The following is a 25,367-nucleotide window of genomic DNA, read 5'->3' as shown; positions in this document are numbered from 1 at the left end:
AATTAGGAGAGTGACAGTAACGGCAAAGTAAAAAAAATAGTCACAAAACAAGCAATGAAGGTCATGTAGACTAATTGTGCCATGTCTCTCTGTTATCCCCTTTAGTCATTTCTTAGGTCCTCTTAGTATAATTGCTTTCAAATTTGTGTTTCTGGGTTTTTTTCCGTGTCATGTGATACAGTAAACAGGACATAAGCCTAAGAAGCAAGGTTACCTGTGTCCTGGTTTCCTCATCTGATTTCACAATAAGTTTTTTTTTTATCTTGATATATTTTTAAAGAGCGTTTTTATCATTGGATGTTCACAGAACCATTGTAAACCTTATACAAATATTGATGGTAAAGATGTTTATTTCTTGGTATGCATATGTCTTGTTTAGTTACAAATTATGTTACTAAATTTGTACTGGATTTCTAATGTTTACCTAGTTCCTGAAGAATTTATGTATAATCCCCTTACTCGATCTTACGGAGAGCCTCATAAACGCCCAGAAGTACAGAATTCAACTGTGGAGTTCATTGCTTCTTCAGATTACATGGTAACTGCTCAGTGTAAAAATTAGGCATGGGCTATAACTGTATTGTCATTTATAATTTGCTGTTGAGTGAATTCTTGGAAAGTTTGAGTTGTCTCCAGTATGAATTTTTTTTAAATAATGCTGGAAGTTTATACTTCACAAATAGAAAACTCTACATTTGTAAAGGTTACTTGATGTCCTAGAAGAATGCAGTTATATCAATAAGAAACATTAGTAGTTTTTTTAATGATAGGGACTATTTACAATATTGTTGCCATTTTGATTTAATTGCTGACATGAAATGAAAATAAATATTCTTTTACCATGTAATATTTAAGACCTTCAAACAGAAAAAATTTTCACGTTTTTGCCAAAAAGTGCAGTTTTCAGGCTCTTAAAGATATCACCATCTTACTGATTCATCCAGTACAGATATCAAGATAAATGGACAGTGACTTTAATTTTTCTCTTTCCAGTTTATCATCAAATTCTACTTTTCTTTTGTTTTTCTTTTTCTTTTTTTTTTTAAGATTTTATTTATTTGAGAGAGAGAGCACAAGCAGGGGGGAGGGGAGAGGGAGAAGCAGACTCCCCATTGAGCAGGTAGACCATTGTGGGATTCATCACAGGACCCTGAGATCAAGACCTGAGCCACAGAAGCATGCTTAACACACTGAGCCACCCAGGCGCCCCCTACCTTCTCTTTAATTGTACTACAAGAGCTCATTCTTTTCCCTTTATAAAAACAAATTCTTGGCTTAAGTTCTGCTCATCTTCTTTATTATCTGCTCATTTTAAATGTATTTATAATAGCTTACACTTATTTCTTCAGTACCCTCGTCACTAATATTTGTTGTCTACAAAAATGGAAGGTGTTGCTAGTGCAGAAAGGTGAACAGAGACAGCTAATGTGTATTAAATTTCTGTTTGGCCCATTTCTTTCTTGGTTTTTGTAATTTTTATGGTCCTTTGCGTTCACTTTAGCATCTGCTCACTTAAACTACTATTTCCTTGTCTGTTTCCATATTAACTGTAGTAAACTCTTTTTTCTCTTGGGCATTTTTACTCTCAGCTTCTTACCTTCTTTACAACTTACATTCCCAACTCTGGCTAACTCTGTAGGATCTTAATCTAATTGAAATGGTAAAGCAAGAAGTTAATCTTTAACTTTTGTCATATGACCCATGTGATCCTTGGTCAGCATATTAAGAAAAAAAAGGATTTTCTATATCCTTTCAACTTTCTATAACAGTAATTTTCAAGCATACTTCAAAAAAGAGATAATAGTATAGTGAACTCTTATTTGCCCCTCACCAAGCTTCAACAGTTGTCAGCATTTTTCTAGATATATTTCATCTATCCCCAGTCCCACCTCAATATCCCCTCCCCTCACACCACCCTGGAATTTGTACATATCATTTAACCTATAAGTACTTCAGTATGTATCTCTAGCAGGTAATGACTTAACATCCTTAGAATACCATCACAGGACTTCCTTTATACTTGGCATTTAACCGTTGGGATTTGGCCATGACCAGCTAACCCTGGAGCTAGTACTAATGGCTAGTACTATTGTCCAATTTTAAAAAGTAAATATTAAAAAAAAACAGTGTTTTTCTGGATTAAGGAAGAGATAGAGGTGTTCATATTAAAAAATAAGCTCATGTTTTTCTTTGAAAGATGAATCTCAATCAACACTCTACCAGTAAACATTAGCCCATTTATTTAACCATTACTATGTAACAACTCCTTTTTTTTTTTTTTTTTTTTTTTTTAAATTTAATTGAGAGAGAGCACACAAGCTGGGTTGGTATGAAGGGCAGAGGAGAGGGAGAGAATCTTAAGCAGGCTCCCAATGCAGAGCCTAATGCGGGGCTGGATCTCACAACCCAGAGATTATGACCTGAGTCAAAATCAAGAGTTGGACACTTAACCCACTGAGCCACCCGGCCGCACCTAACAACTGCCTTATTATGCTTAATCCATAACCAACTTTATAAGAAAAAAAGTTAAAGGAGTGTCATTTTCATTAGTACATAAGATCTAATAAAATGTCAGTCCTCCTATTTGTGTATTTTTTGTGTGTCATTTACTCAGTAAATATCCAGTAATAATAGTGTTATAAAAAGAATAAATTGTGCCTGCTAAATAAAGTACATTATTTTCATTCCTTTCAGCTTCGTCCTCCTCAACCTGCAGTTTACTTATTTGTTCTAGATGTATCTCATAACGCAGTAGAAGCTGGATATTTGACAATTTTGTGCCAGTCATTGTTAGAAAATCTAGACAAGTAAGAAATTTTTTTACTCATGATGTGTGTTTACAAATATATATAAATGTGAAGAGTTTATTAGCAATTTATGGAGTTAGTTTTTAATTACAGTTTGACTTTGTTTATCTCTCACTGCAAGAGTACTTCTTGTCCACCTCAGACTAAGGGTCCTGCTTCTTCGGTTACTGCACTTTATGACATGGTATCTGAATCATAAAATTGTTTTGTTTTTAATTTTTTTATTTACTTGACAGAGATCACAAGTAGGCAGGGAGGCAGTCAGAAAGAGAGGAGGAGGCAGGCTCCCTGCTGAGCAGAGAGCCTGATGTGGGGTTCCATCCCAGGACCCTGAGATCATGACCTGAGCTGAAGGCAGAGGCTTTAACTCACTGAGCCACTCAGGCGCCCCTTCCTTTTAGTTTCTGCTGGTAACTTAGAGCTCTCATATTTTTATTTGCCCTGGTTTTAGTCACAGGTGCTTAATTCAGATAGAACTCTAGCTGTGAGTGGCAATGGAAGACTGTGCAAAGAGATAGTTTTGAAACTGTAGAGTCAGCTTGCTGGAAGAGTGTGAGAATATATAGCCCTAGAAATAGGAGCCAGACCAATGAGTAACTATTTGTGAGTTAAATAAGCTATGCAAAACCAAAAGGACAAAATTGGGAATGGAAAATCACTTAAAACATGTATATATGTTTAATTAAGCAGAAAATAGAAGCATTAGGAAGGTTAAAAAAAAAAAAAAAGGTAACCTGTTTTTGGAAAGAGCTAGTGATAACAACATTGAGAAAGGAATTTGATGTGGAGCAACTCCAGCTCAATTCTGAATTTTGAGCTTGGAATAGAGTGGATACATAGTCTCCATTCTAATTGGTAACAAACTACCCTAATACTCATTGACCTTGGAAATTTCAGAGGAACAAAGAATTGTCTGTAAAAACATCATAAATTCTGACCTATATTGGCAAGCTAAATACTTGCATTACTTGGTGCATTCTGTTCTCTGAAGTGCTTTTTGACCTTGTTTGCAGACCATCTAACTAACTAGCCTAATCAGTCATGCATAATAGGAATAATGCTTCTTGTTTTGATGCACACTATTTTGGCATCCTCTAATATTCAAAATTTTTTTTAAATATTGCTAAAATATAATTATTATATATAAAATTATATAACAGCTGCTAATATAATTGGTGGTACATAGAAACATACCTTTTTAAGATGAGGCATCCAAATGAAATGGTAATTTATTCTTTTTTGCCAAGGCATTGACTTTTGAATACTGAGTTCTAACAGAAAACTTTTAAAAGGTTGATAATAGATAAAATGTCTTGATGTTCTTAAATGTGGTTTTTATTTAAAATCTCTACATTAAAATCTAATTTACATTATATTGTTTTTTCTTGGAAGGTACTCATATGTCATTCTTCCCTTAAACTGTTTAAACTAGATACATTATTTTTGTAATATTAGAACTAAAAATATGAGTAGATTTTTAGTTAAAGGAGTGTGTTTTAGAGGAAAGTTAGCAAGAAATCTTTGGGGTTTTTTTGTTTTGTTTTGAGAGAGAGAGTGTGCTTGAAGGGGGCAGAGGAAGAGGAAAGAGAATCCCAAGCAGGCTCCACATACCCAGCGTGGAACCCAACTTAGGGCTTGATCTCACGACCCTAAGATCATTGACCTGAGCCAAAATCAAGTCAGACACCTAACTGACTGAGCTACCCAGGCACCCCAGAAATCTTCAATTATCTAATCATTTCATTTTTAGTTTTGGTTTATTATTTATGGTTCAGTTTTCTGAAATACTAACTCTAAGCATGTACTTTCATCTGAAAATGGGATGTTTCATCCTTGGTCTTCTCTGATGTATGTTGGTTTAGGGAGGAATAACTTCCTGTCATCTGTGGAAAAGCACATGTAATTATTCTTAGACTTAGTTTACTATTTTATTATTTTTTAAAATAAAATATGCAACTGAAAACTTTGAATTTAAACTTGTCCTTTTTATCCTTAGGCTTCCTGGAGATTCACGAACAAGAATAGGATTTATGACCTTCGATAGCACTATTCATTTCTACAATTTACAAGAAGGATTATCACAGCCTCAAATGTTGATTGTGTCTGATATAGATGGTAAGCAGTGAGTAAGTCTTTCTAACTATAGATTTTGGAATTGAGGCTGTTTGACAGTATATCCTGTCATAATTCTGTAAGGATAATTTGTTGTACTTTGATATTTGTCTTAAAAAGTTTCCTGGAGGGGGTGGGGGGAGTTTCCTGGGGAAAAAAATAGTTTCCTGGAAAATACTTCATTCTAAGTTTTTTATGCCCGTGTATGTACTTATACATGTGTGCACACACATATAAAGTGCATGCAGTTGTACTTTGATATTTGTCTTAAAAAGTTTTCTGGAGGGGATGGGGGGAGTTTCCTGGAAAAAAAAAATAGTTTCCTGGAAAATACTTCATTCTAAGTTTTTTATGCCCATGTATGTACTTATACATGTGTGCACACACATATAAAGTGTATGCAGAGTGAATATATAAGCCGTATTATGGTGCCCATTATATATGGCCAGATAAAAACTAAGATTTTTAAATTGATGATACTCCTTTGACTTGATTTATCTGTTGATTGAAATAAATGTTCTTCCCTTTAGATGTTTTCCTACCTACACCGGATAGCTTACTTGTGAATCTATATGAGAGTAAAGAGGTGAGATAGATTTTTTTTCTTAAAGTATGAAAATATTTCTTTTATTTCAACTGTTGACTGAAGTCTTACTTGTTTACTTACTCTATTTGTTACATAGACGATGTAGATAGCATATCTATTGACCCCTCAGTTTGCAGTCCCCCAAGATAGAGTGGTATATATTGTACTCCAGAATGTTTTAAAGAAGAAAATTTCCTTGCCCTCTCAGTAATTCAATTTTTAATCTTTGTTTTCCCAGCTTATAAAAGACTTATTGAATGCATTACCAAATATGTTCACCAATACAAGAGAAACACACAGTGCCCTTGGTCCTGCGCTTCAGGCTGCCTTTAAATTAATGTCTCCAACAGGTGGCCGTGTGTCTGTATTTCAGACACAGTTACCTTCCTTGGGTGCAGGACTTCTGCAGTCCAGAGAAGACCCTAATCAGAGATCAAGCACAAAGGTATTGTATATTTGGTTTCTTAGTCATATTTAAGATGGTGTTTGTACCTCTATAGACGTGTGACTATTTGTTCATTCTTCTACTTTTCTATTTCATTAATAGTAGAAACTCTGCTGAGAAGGTTTAATCAGATTATTGTTTTGTGTTGTTTTAGTTCTTGGTTTGCAAGTCATAGAAATTTAGAGATCATTTCCACTAATCCTTTCATTTTACAGATGAGGAAAACAGATTAAACTTGCCAAAGGTTGAATAACTAATAGTAAAGATGTGACTTGATTTTCTGGTCGCAGTGCTCTTTCATGTTATATAAAGGATAATACTTACTGAGTCTGAGATATTATAATTTAACATGCTCGTACTAATAAACATTTAAGTACAAAGGTAATACAAATCATTGCCTAACAAATTAAACCATCAGTAATCTTTACTGTCAAGATAATAGCGTTTATGGGCACCCGGCTGGCCCCCTTGGTAGAGCATGAGACTCTTGATCTCAAGGTCTTGAATTTGAGCCCCACGTTGCAGGTAGAGATTACTTAAAAATAAGATCTTTTTATTTTTTTTTTTTTAAAGATTTATTTATTTATTTATTTGACAGACAGAGATCACAAGTAGGCAGAGAGGCAGGCAGAGAGAGAGGAGGAAGCAGGCTCCCTGCTGAGCAGAGAGCCCGATGCGGGGCTCGATCCCAGGACCCTGGGATCATGGCCTGAGCCATGAGGCTTAAACCTCTGAGCCACCCAGGTGCCCCAAAAATAAGATCTTTTTAAAAAAGTGTTCAGTTATATAAACACGTACAAACAAGCATAGTTGGGCATCATACATATACAGGACATTTTTTAACTGGCTTTTTTTCATTGAAAGAGTATATTGTGAGCATTTTCTGAGGTCCCTGGAAATTATATTTAAAAAATATTTTTTGGAGTTATCTGGCTGGCTCAGTTGGAAGAGCATGCAACTTGGTCTCAGAGTTGTGAGCTCAAGCCCCCTTTTGAGGGTAGAGATTACTAAAAAACTAAATAAACTTTCAAAAATAAAGTAAGAAATATTTCTTAGTAAATATAAATGTACTCTATTTAATTAGTTGCCTCCTAGCTACTAAATTGTTGTCTCCAGTATTTTCACTATTAAAGAAAGACTATGAGGCTGAATACTACTTGAGTTTTATATGAAGATTTTGTTAGAGTATTTTAATCCCTTATTTCAAATAGTAAGTGAACTGGAATCATTTTGTGCTGTGTGTAAGTTTTGTCTGACCTAAAAGAAATATTACTGCAAATAATTATGAGTATGAATTTAACAGTTTTAATAGTACCTTAAATATTTAGCCACATATTCAGTTTTTCCTTAGGAAAAATTCCTAAAAGTAAAATTATTGGGTCAAAGAATATAAGCTTTATTTAAGTTATTAGTGTGTTTTATTTGTGTGGGGGTTTTTTGTTTTGTTTTGTTTTATCAACTTAAAGACTCTCAAATCTTCTAGCCATCATTAAGTATTGTTGCTTTTTTTATTCTTCACCAATTTGCCAGGGAAAAATAGTGCCATATTTCACTATTACAGAAACTACATTTCTAAGTTATTTTTCAGGAAAAAAAAATCTAATTTTAAAATAAATTGGGGCAAGTATATTTTTTAAACTCGTCAAGTTTAGCTGTCACTCAGTTCATCGATCCATTGCAATCCATTATAGAATACTGAGGGGTTTGGAACACAGGAGAGTAGTTATGTGTTACTGAAGTCTTCAGTGCAGTTTTGTTTTGTTTTTCTCATTTAACTCCTTGAAATATTCTTTATCTGCTTGGGACTCAAAAGCTTAAATGCCTGTGCTGGTTTACATATTTCTTCATACTGGAGTAAACTCTAATACAGTAATTTTACACTATAATTAAGAGGATTGAAACATTTTGTTTTGTAACGTAGGATAGTAATGAAGAACTTGAAGCCTGGCTCTTAGATTTTTAACTCCTCTCAGTTGCCACCTTCGCAGCTCAAGTGTCCTTCACCAGTGGGAAAAGCCTTCTTTAACCTCTGACTCTTAAACATCTTTACGAACAGTGTACAGTAGTGGTTAACAGCACTCAATCAGGGGTCAGACTTGGCAGGTATATCTTCCAGCATCTGCCACTCAGTAACTATGTAACCAGTCATTCCTTAATCTAGTTTTTGCCTCAGTTTCCTCACCTGTAAAATGTAGGTAACTTTAATTTGCATAAAACATCTCGAACAGTGCTTTTTAAGTGCTTTATAAATATTAGCAATTATTAGTATTTTTAAAGGATCTGTGCCAACTATCGACATTTAAAAAACTTCCTTAGTTTGATAGGAAGACGAAGGATAGCCTCTTCATTATTGTAAGAGAGACGTAGAAATATGTGTCCAGTGCAAGGTTTCTAGCTCTTACTTTATGACCTGTTGACTTAGGTTGTACAACATCTTGGCCCTGCAACTGATTTTTATAAGAAACTGGCTTTAGATTGCTCAGGGCAGCAGACTGCAGTGGATCTGTTCCTTTTAAGTTCACAGTATTCTGATCTTGCTTCTCTAGGTAAGGAGATATCGTCATGTTCATCTGTTTACATAAACGCTTTTAGCATGTAGTCAAATTTAAACTCTTTATTAAGAGTTCTCAACATTTGGGGGTAAAAAGCATGTGAATAAGATAGATATAATCTGTGAAAATTACCAGTAAACTGTAAAGCACTATACATATCTAAAACGCTATTACTCTTTGTTTTTAAAATCTAATTCCTTAAAAAAAAAAAAATCTAATTCCTTTACCATTTTGCTTAATAATAAACCTTATCACATACTTTACAAATAGTTGTGTTTGCTCAGATTTATGTATTATCCTTTTGACTGCTTAGGTTTTCTCATTATGACAGATTTTGTTCATGACATAGAATCTCTTCTATTGTTGGACAAGTAAGATATTACTGGGTATTATTACAGGATAGTCTTATTTCTGTAGCTAATACTTATTCCTGTTTCTCTCTGAAGCTTGCATGTCCAAGTACTCCGCAGGGTGCATCTATTATTACCCGTCTTTCCACTATACTCACAATCCTTCACAAGCAGAAAAGTTACAAAAAGACCTAAAACGGTATCTCACAAGAAAAATTGGATTTGAAGCGGTTATGAGAATAAGGTGTACGAAAGGTATGAAAGTTAGGCTTTATATTATATACTTTCGTCAAAATTAATTGCCAATGACTACCTGTAATGATCCTTCATTGTGAAGAACTTTCTGCCTCATCCAGGTAGCTGTAAGCTCTTTTAAATATATGTAGTTATTGAATAATCACTGCCCAGTTTTTTAAGTAATTTGAATAAATAAGCAAAAGTAATGTTTGCTTTATTAGGAAGAACTTAAGAGAAAGCCACATTAGAGGTGATTTTAGAAGGAGAATTAGAGGAGTGAGGAAGACTGTAAATGAAAATTGTCTGATGAATGATCTTTGCCTTCATAATCATTCAGTTAGTCTTTAGTTTACCTCAGTTTCATGTGAATGTTTGCTGAAGGGAATCTCCTTTCTAATTTATAATATAATTCTTAAAAGAGTTACACAGTAACTACCATTTGTTTCATATGAGAATGTATAAGATCAGTTATCAATACAAGTTAAATATCTACTTTCCCTTTTATATAACCTGTATTGTTTTTTCTGAACTGATATTTAGAACCTCTGCTAACACACCAGTCCTACTCTCCAGTTATCCTTTTGATTCAAAAATCAGAGATGGGTTTTACTTTAAAAAGTAACTTTAGCCTGAGATAAAGATACTTTTGTTACTTGATCTTTTATAAAAAGTTTTCTCTTTCCTAGGTCTTTCAATGCACACTTTTCATGGAAACTTCTTTGTCCGTTCCACTGATTTGTTATCCCTTGCCAACATCAATCCTGATGCTGGATTTGCAGTACAATTGTCAATAGAAGAAAATTTGACAGATACTTCCTTAGTGTGCTTTCAGACAGCCCTGTTATATACATCAAGCAAAGGTAATGTTAACAGACAGGAAATAAAATCAGTAGTAGTTTTCCCCTCCTTTTACATGCTAGGGAAATGGAGAGAGAGAATGAACGAACATACAGTGGGAGATAAATGGAATTTGCATAGTTAATCAAATATGCGTTCTGTTTTTGTTGTTGTTGTTTTTAACTCATTTTTGAATCTTTAGTATCTTTTTTGACTCGTGGAAGTCATGTATTCTCAGGGTCATATGTGTCTGGTAAACTCAAGCTAAATCCAGTTATGTCATCCTTAGCAGCATTTTTTGCCCCATAAATAAAAAATTCTACCTAGCACATAAGGCACATATTAGTTATTTGACAGTCAAGTTTTCTGACCTTTTGCTATGTTGGATGTAATTTGGAATGATCGATATTAAACTAAAAACCAGAACCTAATGTTCAGCTATATACAAAATACAATATAGGTTCATAGTCCACAGATTTGGAGAGTGTTTTATTTCTCTTTAAAACATGTTACTTGAGGGGTACCTGGGTGACTTAGTGAGCTAAGTCTCTGCCTTCAGCTTGGGTCACGATCTCAAGGTGTGGGATCGAGCCTTGCATTGGGTTCCCTGCTCAGCGGGGAGCCTGCTTCCCCCCTGTCTTTGCCTGCCTCCTCTCTGCCTACTTGAGATTTCTCTGTCTCTGTCAAATAAATAAAATCTTTAAAAAAAAAAAAAAAGTTTTACTTGCGACACTTTGTATTCACATTTCAGAATTTTATGGGTGACTTAATCCAATCAGAATAGTAATTTGAGTAATGTTTTGAACTGTTTGCTTTATTTCTGTCTTGGCCTGATGTGTTTCTGCAATGATGTTGCTTCCTCCTTCTGTATAGGTGAGCGGAGAATTAGAGTGCACACGCTGTGTTTGCCAGTAGTAAGCTCACTCGCAGATGTATATGCGGGAGTGGATGTACAGGCTGCCGTCTGCCTCCTGGCAAACATGGGTGAGTGAAAATGTGAAGGAACAGGTGAAAGGTGGTTTTCTGTCCTAAAAACTGAAACCTGGGCATTTCATCCAAATCCCTTACTTAGAAGATACATACGTTCTCCATTTTCATTTACAGCACTGTGAATTGGACTGTTCTTATAATTCTTGTTAATGCGTTAGTTTAAAAATCTTTGAGGGCTTCATAATCACTGAAAGCTGGTAACAACCCAAATGTCCTTCAACTGGTAAAAGTAGGAACAAACCATGGTATATCCATACAGTGGAAATACAACTCAGTAATAAAAAGAAATGAACTGATGCTATGTCAGTAGACAAGAATGACTCTCACAAGCATTATGCTAAATGAAAGGAGTTTTACATTCATATGACCTTCTGGAAAAGGGAAGATTATAGGGATGGAGAACAAACAGATTGTTGATTATCAGGGTTAAAGGTAGTGGGATTTTACCACAGTGGGGCAATACCACTGGATATTTTGGGGGTAATGGAACTGTTGTATATTTTGATTATGGTAGTGACTATATGGCTGTGTGTTTGACATATAATCACTGTACAATTATACCCCAAAACATAAATTTTATTGTGTGTAAATTAAAAAAAATTATTTTGGGGAATTGTATAACATTGAATGTTTGGTTTTCAGTGAATTTTCTCTTGGGGCATGAAATGAACTTTATTTTTCATACAGCCCTAGAGAAAAATAGTCATTGTTATTCATTTTGGGAAAATTATAATAGCATTTACAAAAGTATGCCAATTTTTAATTATTTTTTATCTATATTTCAAATTCAGTATATTATAACTGATTGTTTTTCAGTGTAGTTTTATTTTTAATACTTGAGCATATCTGTAGGCTATCTTTAGCTTAATAAAATATGTACTTAGAAGAAAATAAGTTTCACACTGATATCTGGCTTTTCACTGTCTGTTTGAGAACCTATGTTCAATTGCCCTCTTTGTTTCCTTGACCCGGGAATGCTTTGACAAAGAAGATTTCAGAGGATCACAAGGGATAACTCAGATTGTAGAACTTACATTGTTTATGCAGAAAAAAAATGATATTTTATACATGTGACTTCTACTGGAGTAACTGCACCATCCCTAGAGCTTTCTCAGATGTAAATGGTTGATATACATTCTCTAATATCAATGGCAGTTAAGTGGTTTCAGATGTAAAGAGATGAAGAAAAAAGGATCCAAAATAATCTAGATCTGCTCTGATTGTGAGAATTAGCCAGATTCATTTCCTAAAAATTGTGTAATGAGCAGACACTTGGAAAATGAAGGGGCAAGTAAAATGTTAGTTTTCTCTCCTAAAAGTAGAATTTTTGTTGGTTTCTTAAATAATGCGTGTAAATTTTATCCCTTGTAGCATTCATTGGAGTCTGGTGGTTAAATCCATGTTCACTGTGATTGCGTTACAGCTGTTGATCGGTCTGTCTCGTCCAGCCTGTCAGATGCAAGAGATGCCTTAGTGAATGCTGTGGTGGACTCCCTGTCTGCATATGGCTCAACTGTCTCAAATTTACAGCACTCCGCACTGATAGCACCCAGCTCCCTCAAGCTCTTTCCCCTCTACGTTTTGGCCCTTCTCAAACAGGTAGCTCTCTGTCTACACTGGTACATTTCATACATGTATCAGGTGCATTACATACCTTCTCAGTACATAGATGAAATGAAATCCAGGTTTTCTGGGGTTTTTAATAATTAACTAGATAGTTTTACTACTTAGCATTGGAAAAGTTTTTGAAAAACAATAGCCAGTAGAAAAAAGTATATAAAAACAAATGATGACTGTCATGAAGCCATATGCTCTCACTCTTCAGTATGTGGGAGCAGCTTGAATAATAGTGTCCTTATAGCACAGTCTTAAAAATGTATGTGCTTCTGGAAGGAGACTCTAAGGAGAGGATTTACTGTCCATCGAACATCTTTCCAAGTCTCAGGCACGTAATAGTTGTTATATATGCATCATCCTATTTAATCCTTACAGCAGCCTAGAGAGGTATTTTTTTCTCTGTTTTTCTTAAGATAATATAGCTTTGAGAAGCTAAATAACTAGCTCACATATCTGCCTATTGAATGTCAGAGCTGAGAATTCAATCCAGGTCTATTCGAAGGCCGTGCTTTTTCCATACTGTGATGGTATATATATTTGTTTTGATATTTGTCTACATTTATGTTTTATTTGAAAAATACAGTGTTGTTTTTGTTGTTGTTTTATAGAAAGCATTTAGAACCGGTACAAGCACACGCCTCGATGATCGTGTATATGCCATGTGTCAGATAAAGTGTCAACCGCTTGTTCATCTGATGAAAATGATTCACCCCAACTTATACAGGATAGACAGATTGACAGATGAGGTATAATTTTTTTAGTGTACTTGAAATTTTTGTAATTTAAATATATTTGAGTGTCTTGATTCTACAGCTAAGCTACTAATGTATTAGTAACAATTTTTTACATCTGCTTATTCCCTATGATAGTAATAATACATTAAATAAGGACACTAGCTATGAATTTGGTTGAATAATAGGACTGTCAGATACTGTCTGTGATTATGGAGTTTTCAGAAATATGGGAAGTAATTCACCTTGTGATTTGGTTATAATATTTATTACAAAGTAAGTTGTAGAGTGGACATTTCCATTTATATTTTGTAGATACTGGCTGTTCTTAATGTGATCAGAGTATAATTTTTAATTTTGTTGGGTTCTTTTTTTTTTTTTTTAATGATTTTATTTATTCATTTATTCATTTGAGAGCGAGAGAGTAAGCATGCACAAGTGGGGAAAAGGGGAGGAGGTAGAAGCAGACTTCCCTGCTCAGCAGGGATCCTGTCTGACTCAGAGCTCAGTCTTGGGACTCTGGGATCATGACCTGAGCCAAAGGCAAAGCCTTAACAAGACTGAGCCATACAGGTGTCCTGTTTTGTTTTTAATTCCAGTATAATTAACATATAGTGTTATGTATTAGTTTCAGTATATAATATAGTGCTTTAGTAATTCTGTATATTACTCAGTGCTCATCATGATAAACGTACTCTTGGGGGCGCCTGGGTGGCTCAGTGGATTAAGCCGCTGCCTTCGGCTCAGGTCATGATCTCAGGGTCCTGGGATCGAGTCCCGCATCGGGCTCTCTGCTCAGTGGGGAGCCTGCTTCCTCCTCTCTCTGTATGCCTCTCTGCCTACTTGTGATCTCTCTCTGTCAAATAAATAAATAAAATCTTTAAAAAAAAAAAAAAAAAAACGTACTCTTGGTCCCCTTTATCCACCCCCCCACCCACATCCCCTCTGGTGACTGCCAGTTCTCTATAGTTAAGAGTCTGATTTTTTGGTTTGTGTGTGTGTGTTCATTTGTTTTGTTTCTTAAATGCCACATGTGAGTGAGATCTAAACGGTATTTGTCTTTCTCTGACTGACTTATTTCACTTAGCATTATACCATCTACATCTATCCATGGCGTGGCAAGATTTCATTCATTCTTATGGCTGAATAATTTTCCATTGTGTGTGTGTGTGTGTGTATACACCATTTTTTCTTTATCCATTCATCTGTTGATGGATACTTGGATTACTTCCGTACTTTGGCTATTGTAAATAATGCTCCAGTAAACATAGGGGTACATATGTCTTTTGGAATTAGTGTTTTTGTATTCTTTGGGTAAATACAAATTAATAGTGCATATTGTAATTCTGTTTTTAAGTTGAGGAACTTCCATATGGTTTTCCACAATGGCTACACCAGTTTGCATTCCCACCAAGAGCACATGAGGGTTCCTTTTTTCTCCACCTTCTTGCCAACATTTGTTGTTTCTTGTGTTTATTTCAGCCATTCTTACAGGTGTGAGGTGGTAACTCATGTGGTTTTGACTTGCATTTCCCTGATAAGTGATATTGAGCATCTTTTCATGAGTCAGGTGGCCATCTGGATGTCTTTGGAGAAATGTCTGTTCATGTCTTTTGCCCATTTTTAATTGGATTATTTGGGTTTTTGTTGTCGTATAAATAATTGTATAAATTCTTTATATATTTTGGATATTAAACCTTTTCGGTTTATTGGATATATCTTCTCCCATTCGGTGTGCTGTCTTTTCATTTGGCTGATTGTTTCCTTTGCGGAGCAGAAGCTTTTTATTTTTATGTAGTCCCAGTGATTTATTTTTGCTTTCAATACCCTCACCTTAGGAGACCTTCTAGAAAAACGTTGCAATGGCCAGTGTCAGAGAAATTACTGCCAGTGCTCTCCTCTAGGATTTTTACAGTTTCAGATCACATATTTGGGTTCCTGTTTCATTCTTTTGTGTGTTGCCGCAACACTATTTGTTGAGGAGCCTGTCCTTTCCCATTACATATTCTTGCCTCCTTTGTCAAAGATTAATTGACCAAATAATCATGAGTTTATTTCTGGGGTCTCTCTTCCTTTCCCCTGATCTATGTGTCTGTTTTTGTGCCAGTATCTTATTGTTTTGATTATTATTGCTTTGTAAGATATCTTGAAATCTGGGGTTGTGATACCTCCAGTTTTGTTGTTCTTTTTTCCAAGATTGCTTTAGCTATTTGGGGCTTTTTGTGGCTCCATACACATTTTAGGATTATTTGTTTTATTTCTCTGGAAAATACTGTGGCTATTTAATACTGATTACATTAAATCTGCAGATTGCTTTGGATAGTATGTACATTTTAGCAATATTTATTCTCCCAACCCATGAACGTGGAATAGCTTTCCATTTGTTTGTGTCATCTTCAGTTTCTTAGTGTGTTATAGAGTTTTCAGAAACAGGTCTTCTACATCCTTGGTTAAGTTTATCCTTAAGTATTTTATTGTTTTGGGTGTAATTGTAAATGAGGTTGTTTTCTTAATTTCTCTTTCTGCTACTTAATTATTAGTGTATAGAAACACAACAGTTTTCTGTATATTGATTTTTTGTCCTGGAACCTTACCAGATTCATTTATCAGTTCTAGAATTTTTTGGTGGTGTCTTCAGGGTTTTCTTTCTTTCTTTCTTTCTTTCTTTAAGATTTTATTTATTCATTTGACACAGAGAGAGAGAGATCACAAGTAGGCAGAGAGGCAGGCGGGATGGGCGGGGGGTGGGGGTGAGCAGAGAGCCCAATGCGGGCTTTATCCCAGGACCCTGGGATCAGGACCTGAGCTGAAGGCAGAAGCTTAACCCACTGAGCCATCCAGGCATCCCTTCAGGGTTTTCTGTCTTGTCATCTACAAGTAGTGAAAGTTTTACTTCTTCCTTACTGATTTGGTTGCCTTTTATTTTTGTGGTTGCTATCTGATTGCTGTGCATAGGACTTCTAGTACAAGTGGTGAGAGTGGGCATCCTTGTCTTGTTCCTGATCTTAAGGGGAAGGTTCTCAGTTTTTCGCCATTAAATATGATGTTAGCTGCGGGTTTTTCATATATGGCCTTCATTATGTTGAGGTATGTTCTCTCTGATATAAGTGCAGTTTTGATTATATTATAAACCAGATCTGATGTCCAACAGTTATTTTTAATATGCAAATGTGTAGTGTCTTTTCTTCCTAGAGTAAAACTACTCTTTGGAATCTTCTGTATTTTGCTCCTTGAGAAATGTAAAAGAGTAGCTTGCTTTTCAGAAGATTTAATAATCGTACTTTTAACGTATCTAATCTCAGAAAGGAAGAAAGTGGACAGATCATTTTACATATTCATGTTTTTATCTTTGTTTTTTAAAGATTTTATTTATTTATTTATTTTAGAAAGAGAGAGAGCATGCACAAGCAGGGCGAGGCAGAGGGAGAGGGAGAGATCTCAAACAGACTCCTTGCGTAGCACAAGCCTCATGCAGATCCCAACACAGGGCCTGATCTCTTGACCTGAGATCACCACTTGAGCCAAAACCGAGAGTCAGACACTTAGACCAACTGAGCCACACAGGCGCCCCATCGTGTTTTTATCTTTGTAACTTGAGTACATTTGAGTGTCTTGATTCTATAGTCAAGGTGGTAGTGTATTATCAGTAACTTTTTGCATCTTACAAAATTCTCTAGTGTCGTTTTTCAGTATTTTATAAAGAACTAGTAGCCCTTATGTTCCACACTGTGCTGATAGTTGTATAAGCTCACTCCATCTTTTTTCCCCCCCAGGGTGCAATACATGTTAATGACAAGGTTGTACCTCAGCCACCTCTTCAAAAATTGTCTGCAGAGAAACTGACAAGAGAAGGTGCTTTCCTTATGGACTGTGGCTCTGTAAGCACCCTCTACTCATAAAGTTTAACACTGTTCCAGCAGGCAAAAGGAGAAACACGTATGATCATAGATCAGGCAGTGAAAGGTGAAATAAGGAATAGAGAGGCAATAAATTAGTCCCTGGCACAAGAGGTCAATTTATTTTAGACTTTTCTAGTTGGATATCGTTTTATTTTCATGGATTATTTATTGTATGGATAATGTATACTTGATAGAATAGTAAAGAAATAAGTTCTGTCTTTAAGGATTTTACCATTTAGAATCCCAAATTCAAAGGGACCTCAGTAGTCTATCAGTTTCAACTTCTGTCCTTTGCCTGAAATGCCAGTAATAATTAGGAGTTTAGGAGAAGTCACTGGGCAGGATGGTGGTGAAAGGGTATCAGAATGGTCAAGATGACTTCATAACTGATACCTTTTGAGCAGGAAAAGGGTGGATGTGGGAGAGCCCATTAGTTAAAATAGACAATAACTGAAAAAGTGGATAGGGAAAATAGTAAGTCTTGGCTAAAATACTTGGTTATCTTGGCTAAAATACTACCTTCTAAAGGGAAAAAAGATAGAAGATGGTAAAATATAGTTTATGGGAATTCTTGAAATTTAAGCTAAGAAGATGTGAAGCACTCTAAAATTTCAGATTAGGGAGTTTTAATATTTTGTGTTTTTTTTCATTTTAGGTTTTTTACATTTGGATTGGAAAAAGCTGTGACAATCACTTCATAGAGGATGTACTCGGGTATCCTAATTTTGCATCAATACCACAGAAAATGGTCAGTGCCTTTTACAGTTTTAAGTTTTTGTATGCTTGTTTGTTTAAAATTTTTAGTGAGCTAAAATTCACACACTTCACCATTTCAGTTGTCATAAAGTATACAACTGTGGTACAATAATCACCAGTATTTTAATTTCAGACCATTTCTGTCACACACACCCCCAAAAAAAACCTGTATTCCAAATTCCCCTCCTCCTTTCCCCTGGCAACCACTAATTACCTTCTGTCTCTCTGGCATTGCCATTTCATGTTATGGAATTATGGAATTCCATAATATATGGCCTTTTGTGTGTGTTTGTTTGTTTCACTTCCCATGATGTTTTTAAAGTTCATATTGTAGCATGTATGAGTACTTCATTCTTTTTTATGACTAAGTAGTAATTAAACAGTTAGGCTACATTTTTAAATCCAGTCATTCATTCATGAATATTGGGTGTTTTTCATTTTGGGGCTTTGTGAGTAGTATTAGTATGAACAGTTTATGTGCAAGTGTTTGTGTGAACACACGTTTTCGGTTCTCTTGGGTATATACCTAGGAGTAGAATTGCTGGGCCACATGGTAAACTGTGTTTAACTTTTTGAGAAACTGCCAAAATGTTTTCCAACAACTTTAACTTCTGATTTAAGTTATTTTATTGATAATAAATGTAATTTTTTCAGTGGACATTTATTGTATGTTTATTAACCAATACCAAAGAAATATGATCCTAAAATAGTTCTCTGTAATTAATAGGAAAGGCCTACTTTACCGTTGGATATTGTAGATATGTCCTTCCTCCGGAAGTTAATTTAAAATCAATGTAATTTTTATCACATTCTGATTGTGATATTGCTATTTCAAAATCACAGTTGTTTGCAAATAGCAAACAATTGCTGTTGTCTATTTCTGGGTTTTTTTTTTATATTTGACACAGTAATTCCAGAGTTCACTTCTAAGACTCAGCAAATGAAGTTAATAAGGAGAAGTTTGAAAAGAGGGAAAAAACTCAGCAAATGGGAAAAGCATATGAAAAAGAAGTTCTAAATAAAATAGTAAATTTTATTTTAGTGCTGTAGTTATTTAAACACTGTGATACTAGCTTTATAAACATATCAGCAGAACAAAACAGAGGTCAGAAATGGATCTAATTCATGAAAAATAGAATGTGCTAATGAATATATTTAAAGAAAAAATACTAGAAAAATAATCTTTATTGTATTAAAATGGATAAGGCCTTTGTAAGTCAGTGATGAAAAAGATTAATAAATCTGATAGCATTAAAAACTAAAGTATTTCTATGTGGTAAAATAAATAAAGCCAAAAGACAGACAACAAAATCAGAAAGTTACCTGTAGCTCAGGACTGAGAATGAGCTAATTTTTCTAGTATAAAAAGTTGTCTTACAAATCTTTCAGAAAAAGACACCCTGGTCCCCTCAGAAAAAAAGGAAAAGAAAAATGGGCAAAGGATTTGAATAGACAATTTACAGGGGGGAAATATAGTAGTAGCCATATGAAACAATGTTCAGGCTCACTCATAATTAAGAAGACAAAATAACAGTAAGTAAAGCTTTTCTATTTAAATTTTTTTGTTTTACATGCTGTATTTTGAGTGATTTAGTTTATTAATTTGGCTTTGGAAACATATAAATGTTTCCTCCCATCATATAAATTCATATACAAAAATATTTATTTCTATTTTGTAATATGTATTTATTCAATTTATAAAATACATAAGAATAAACTCTTAAGGGCGCCTGGGTGGCTCAGTGGGTTAAGCCGCTGCCTTCAGCTCAGGTCATGATCTCAGGGTCCTGGGATCGAGTCCCGCATCGGGCTCTCTGCTCAGCAGGGAGCCTGCTTCCTCCTCTCTCTCTCTGCCTACTTGTAATCTCTCTCTGTCAAATAAATAAATAAAATCTTTAAAAAAAAAAAAAAAAAAGAAGAAGAAACTCTTAAGTCTTTAAAAAGAATCTTGCATGTAGTTTTTAAATGTATTTACACATCCACACCGTTCTTTAAAATTCCTTACCCTTACCTTTTTTCTTAAGTTTTTATTTTGATTCCATTTAGTTAATACACAGTGTTATATTAGTTGCAGGTGTGCAGTGAAGTTCAGCACATCCGTACACAACCAGGTGCGCATCACAAGTGCGCTCCTTAACCCCCATCCCTTATTTCACCCCCCTACCCTACCTGCTGGTAACCATCAGTTTGTTCTCCATAGTCTAGAGTCTCTGTGGTCAAAAGTCTATTTCTTAGTTTCTCTCTCTCTCTCTCTCTCTCTCTCTCTCCTTCTCTCTTTTCCCGCTTTTCTTGTTTGTTTTGTTTCTCAAATTCCATTGCAGAGTGAAATCATTTGGTATTTGTCTTTCTCTGATTATTTTGCTTAGCATTGTACTTTCTAGCATGTACTTTCATCCATGTTGTTGGAAATGACAAGATTTCATTCTTTTTTATGGCTGAGTAATATTCCAGTGGGGGTGTATATATACATATATTATATACATAAGTGAGAGAAACATATATATCATTTCTTCTTTAACCATTCATCAGTCAGTGGACACTTGGGCTACTTCCCTATCTTGGCTATGGTTGATGCTGCTGCTGTAAATAGGGATTCTTGTAGCCCTTTGAATTAGTGTTTTTGTATCCTTTGGGTCAGAACCTAGTAGTGCAGTTGCTGTGTTGTAATGTGGTTCTATTTTTAAGTTTTTGAAGAGCCTCCATACTGTTTTCCACAGTGGCTCTCTAGTTTGCATTCCCACCAACAAGTATGAGAGAATTCCCATCTCCCACCCTCACCAACACCTGTTGTTTCTTGTGTTGTTGATTTCAGCCATTCTGACAGATGTGAGGTGACATCTCATGGCGGGGGGGGGGGTATATCTCATTGTAGTTTGATTTGCATTTCCCTGATGATTAGTGATGACTAACATATTTTCATGCATCTTGTTGGCCATCTGTGTGTCCCTTGCCCTTAAATTTTAAGGACTAACGGAAACACACAATTCTCTGAGAATAACTGTTTTTAGAAGAGGATGGAGTCTATAACTGTTGGGTAAATTTAGAAGTTAGTGATAACCCCCTTCATTTGCATGTTTCCTTTAGATGAAACTAAAAGTACAGTACAATACCATTGACATACTAATCATTGTGTATGTTTTATTGACTTAGTTAGAAAAAATATAATATGCAGGCAAAATATCAGTGACATACTTATCATTAAACATGTGTTGGGGCACCTAGGTGGCTCAGTCAGTTAATCATCTGACTCTTGCTCTCACCTCAGGTCATGATCTCAGAGTTGTGAGATTGAACCCTGCCTTGTGGAACCTACTTAAGATTTTCTCTTTTCTTCTCCCTTTATCTCTCCTTGCTCCCCTTCCTCCTGCTTGCGCATGTGCACACACACACTCTCTCTCTAAAAATGAATGAATGAAACATATTTTATTAACTTATCCAGAAAAATATAAACAGATTTGTGAACAATTTGAATTTCCCCCTTTTGGTTGCTGCTTTAGGTCTAGGAATAGAGTGCTGGCAGTTGGTTGGTGGTAACAGGAATGAATCATGATTTAGTTCTAATATTGCTACAGTCCATAAGAAAGGAAGTAATTTCCTAATTGTATTACTTTTACCAGACTCATCTTCCAGAGCTAGATACACTTTCATCAGAAAGAGCAAGATCCTTTATAACTTGGCTTAGAGACAACAGACCATTAAGCCCAATTCTTCACGTGGTAAAGTAAGTACTTCTGTAACTTAATTATGAAATTGTCTTATCCTGTGCAGTCTGTGTGAAACTGCATGTCTTCAAAGCAAACCTTAAATAATATTATGAAAACATATACTAATAGGAGAATACTGTTAATTGGTTAATAGCCATGTTCCATTTTCCTAAAGCCCCCACGTGTTAGTAATTGTTTAAATATATACTCTGTAATGATGTGCATTTTTAGACAAATAACCCCCCTTTTTTTTTCATTTCAGAGATGAGAGTCCTGCCAAAACAGAATTTTTTCAACATTTGATTGAAGACCGAACAGAAGCCGCATTCTCTTACTATGAATTTTTGCTTCACATTCAGCAGCAGATTTGTAAGTGAAGTGGAATAAAATTTGAATATGAAGAAAAAGACCCATAGCCTAGGTAAAGCATAATCTGTCAGGAAAGCACATCTAGGATATTTGAAACGAAGGCATTTGCTGTTACAAGACAGAGTGCGTAGAGTGTAGCACCCTGAGGCTTTGGCAAAAGGTGAAGGGGAAGAAAGAACTTGACAGGTTTTCTTCAGCCTGAATTAATGGTATTTATGATGCTGTTTCACCGAGTCCACTTTGAATTGGTTTCTGCACATTTCCAGTAGTGCGGCAGTGCAAGCCGGCACATTTAGGTAGCTCTGTGGAATGATAACGTCATAATGTCAAATTAGATCAATTCCTTTTTCTGATAATTGATAGAAACTCTTCCGGACTTGAACTCTGTCTGACAAGAGATGCCAAAAGGCAGTGGTACCGTGTAACTTGTTTATATGAATTACTTTTTAACAAGGAATGATTTGTATTCATGAATTCAATATTTTCCCTGTAAAAAAAAAAGTAGCATTTCAGTACATGAACTATAGAAAAATATATATATAATGTACATAAATGTTACATTTGTAAAGAAAATGTAAAAATGTAACTACAAAATACAAATTGCTTAAACTGAACTGCATTGTTGGATGACAACTCCTTTTGTCACAGTTCAAGAATGAGGTTGACTAATGCGTGTTATGAATTGAGTCCACGAAAGAAATACAAAACTCTTTGTAATTCTGTTAAATCTTTTATGTGGATTTATTTATGATCAGCCTACTAATTAAAAATATTTTGCTTGACAATATTTGGTGTTTTTTTGTTGTGGGGAGGGTTGGTGTTACTTCTGCATATAGGATATATTGAGTTTACTACTTGAATTTAGTAGTATTTGAATCCATTCGTTTTTATTAGTTTCTGGACATTACCAAGTACTCATTCTGTTTGTATTCTTAAAAAACCAGTGTCACTTTTAAAATACATACGAGTATTGACTAGGTATAATCTTAATTTGCCTTTCTCAGTTAAATTGGGCATTTTTTTCTGTCATAGCAAGAAAATTTTCATGACATATGTGACTCTTCTATTTAATTGACTGTTATGATTATCATCTTGAATTTTGAGAGTGATTTTATTCTAATGAGAAAAGTCTCTCATTTGCTAACAGCATATTTAGTATAAAAACTATTAATGATCTATTAGATTGTGGAATGGAATTCTGTTTTATAAGTATGAAAGTCCTATCAATTCACTTTGAAAGGAACAAGATTTTTGGTGTGTGTAGTGAGTGATTTTTACTGGTTTTGTGTTTGGTGGTATTTTCTTTAGATAAAAATAAAAGTACTCTCTCACATTCCCTGATGGAAATGAGAGGTTAAATGACTCACCCTAAATGACATTACTAATTAGTGACAGAGCTAATGGTAAAAGCCAAATGTTCTCCCCACCCACCGCCTACTCCCCTCCTGCCCTCATCCCAGGACTGTATTTGTCTCTGTACCATGCTGCCTCCAGGAAGAGTGAATCTTACTGAACATTAGGGAAAACTACAACACTCTTAAGGACAGCTAAATACTGTAATTTTATAACAAAAAGTGTCATGTTTCTATTTTAAGAAAAACAAAAATCTTTTGTCTGGATATTTTGTTTTTCATTCAATAAATATTTATAGGCACTTAATACTTGTCAGACTTTGTTCTAGGCACAAAACACAAAATCCCCACTTTCATAGAGCTTACAGTTTAGAGTAATGGTGTGGAGGACTACAGAAAAGACAGTATATGTCAGGCGTCATGAATGCTACAAAGAAAAATAAAACTGGATAAATCAAGAAGCCATTTTTTATAGTAACTAGGGAAGGCCCTTCTGAAAAGGTGACAGCTGAGCACAGATGTAAACCCACCTGGATATCTGGAAGGAGAGCCATCCAAGTGACAGGCGAATATAGAAATTATCTTCAGATTGCCCTTGTTTTCTCTGGGGAAGGGGAAAAGTAGGAGAAGTTTCAAGAAATAGTTACCCAGGAGAGTGAGAAATTGAATTGATTAGTGGCCTGTAGTAGGATTGTCAGGCAGCACTGAGGAACCATCTTGGCATATGAGTCATGAGCTTGAAACCATCTAGCTTAGCTGTGTCTCTTTCCTCTAGCCACATTCAGCTACATGGTAGACGGTTGGATTTCAGCATGGTTGGTACAAGGGAATTGAAGACACATGAAAAGGACAAAAGAGGGGACACCTGGGTGGCTCGGTTGGTTGAGCAGCTGCCTTCGGCTCAGGTCATGATCCCAGCGTCCCGGGATCAAGTCCCGCATCGGGTTCCTTGCTCAGCGGGGAGCCTGCTTCTCCCTCTGCCTCTGCCTGCCATTCTGTCTGCCTGTGCTCGCTCTCTCCCCCTCTCTCTCTCTGATAAATAAATAAAATCTTTAAAAAAAAAAAAAGAAAGAAAGAAAAGGACAAAAGAGGGACTCATTTTGGAGGCGCATGCAAAATGGGAGACGGATAGAGAAAGGAAAGTGGGCTTAGTAGTTTTAGGTCCTGTTGAGGTCAAGGGCTGTTAAAATATGGACACCAGAGAGAATGAGATGGAAAGACAAGAAGTGGTGTCAGTATATAGGATGCTTGAAATTGAGATTTGAGCGAAGTTTAGAATTTGGTAATGACAGAAATGTAGGATCTGTCTGTGGGAGTGGGTTATTGAGGTGGTGTAAAAGATCAAGGAGGAAAGGAGGTCAGAACTTAGAATCCAGAGTTTTCAATGTACCATTCATTTGACTATTAAAATAAGTGACAAGAAATTGTTATAGAGATGTGGGGACTATAAATAAAGGAGTAGGAGATTTTCTGGCGTGATGGCATGAGCTCAGAGGACCTGGGGTGGGCAAAGAGAAAGGATAATCTGGATGTCAGCAATTGAGGAGCTGAGGGGTGCCTACCAGGGTTTGAGATTTAAAAAGACACCTTGGAGCTCCTGGGTGGCTCAGTGGGTTAAGCCTCTGCCTTCGGCTCAGGTCATGATCTCATGGTCATGGATCAGGATCGAGTCCCACATCGGGCTCTCTGCTCAGCAGGGAGCCTGCTTCCTCCTCTCTCTCTGCCTGCCTCTCTGCCTACTTGTGATCTCTCTCTGTCAAATAAATAAAATCTTTAAAAAAACAGACACCTCTTGAAAGGTTTATAAGGAAATTGTGTCCTCAAAACACAGGTTTATTAGAATGTGTAGAGACTGACATCAACAGGAATATAGACATGATGGGTTAATTGTCATAGGAGATGGGAAATTAGTTCTGGTCTCTGGCCACTTATTTGTGAAGAAAACTCCTGCTTTCCAGGAGTTCTGAGCCCCTTTTCAGTTGATTGAAGCTGTCTTTAAAGTCAGAGGTTCTTAGTGTTTGTA

At 35.6% G+C, this 25,367-nt stretch overlaps 1 protein-coding gene across 4 annotated transcripts in view; it reads left to right on the top strand.

Annotated features, from left to right (window-relative positions):
- Positions 1-22,777, top strand: part of SEC24B (SEC24 homolog B, COPII coat complex component) — a 95,565-nt gene extending 72,788 nt beyond the window's left edge. For all 4 annotated transcript variants that reach the window (XM_059171189.1, XM_059171182.1, XM_059171176.1 and 1 more), the window contains 15 exons: positions 429-538; positions 2,695-2,807; positions 4,804-4,922; positions 5,450-5,505; positions 5,744-5,950; positions 8,373-8,496; positions 8,949-9,107; positions 9,776-9,949; positions 10,800-10,910; positions 12,340-12,515; positions 13,142-13,279; positions 17,038-17,142; positions 17,819-17,911; positions 21,537-21,640; positions 21,886-22,777. In XM_059171189.1, coding sequence (XP_059027172.1) covers positions 429-538; positions 2,695-2,807; positions 4,804-4,922; positions 5,450-5,505; positions 5,744-5,950; positions 8,373-8,496; positions 8,949-9,107; positions 9,776-9,949; positions 10,800-10,910; positions 12,340-12,515; positions 13,142-13,279; positions 17,038-17,142; positions 17,819-17,911; positions 21,537-21,640; positions 21,886-22,000 — 1,904 coding nt within the window. In that variant the 3' untranslated portion in view covers positions 22,001-22,777. The remainder of the gene's footprint in view (positions 1-428; positions 539-2,694; positions 2,808-4,803; positions 4,923-5,449; positions 5,506-5,743; positions 5,951-8,372; positions 8,497-8,948; positions 9,108-9,775; positions 9,950-10,799; positions 10,911-12,339; positions 12,516-13,141; positions 13,280-17,037; positions 17,143-17,818; positions 17,912-21,536; positions 21,641-21,885) is intronic.
- The last annotated feature ends 2,590 nt before the right edge of the window (positions 22,778-25,367 follow it).

This window comes from Mustela lutreola, chromosome 1 (assembly GCF_030435805.1).
Source record: "Mustela lutreola isolate mMusLut2 chromosome 1, mMusLut2.pri, whole genome shotgun sequence".
NCBI lineage: Eukaryota > Metazoa > Chordata > Mammalia > Carnivora > Mustelidae > Mustela > Mustela lutreola.
Note: the sequence above shows the minus strand (reverse complement) of the source record. Positions and strands in the feature narration are given on the sequence as shown.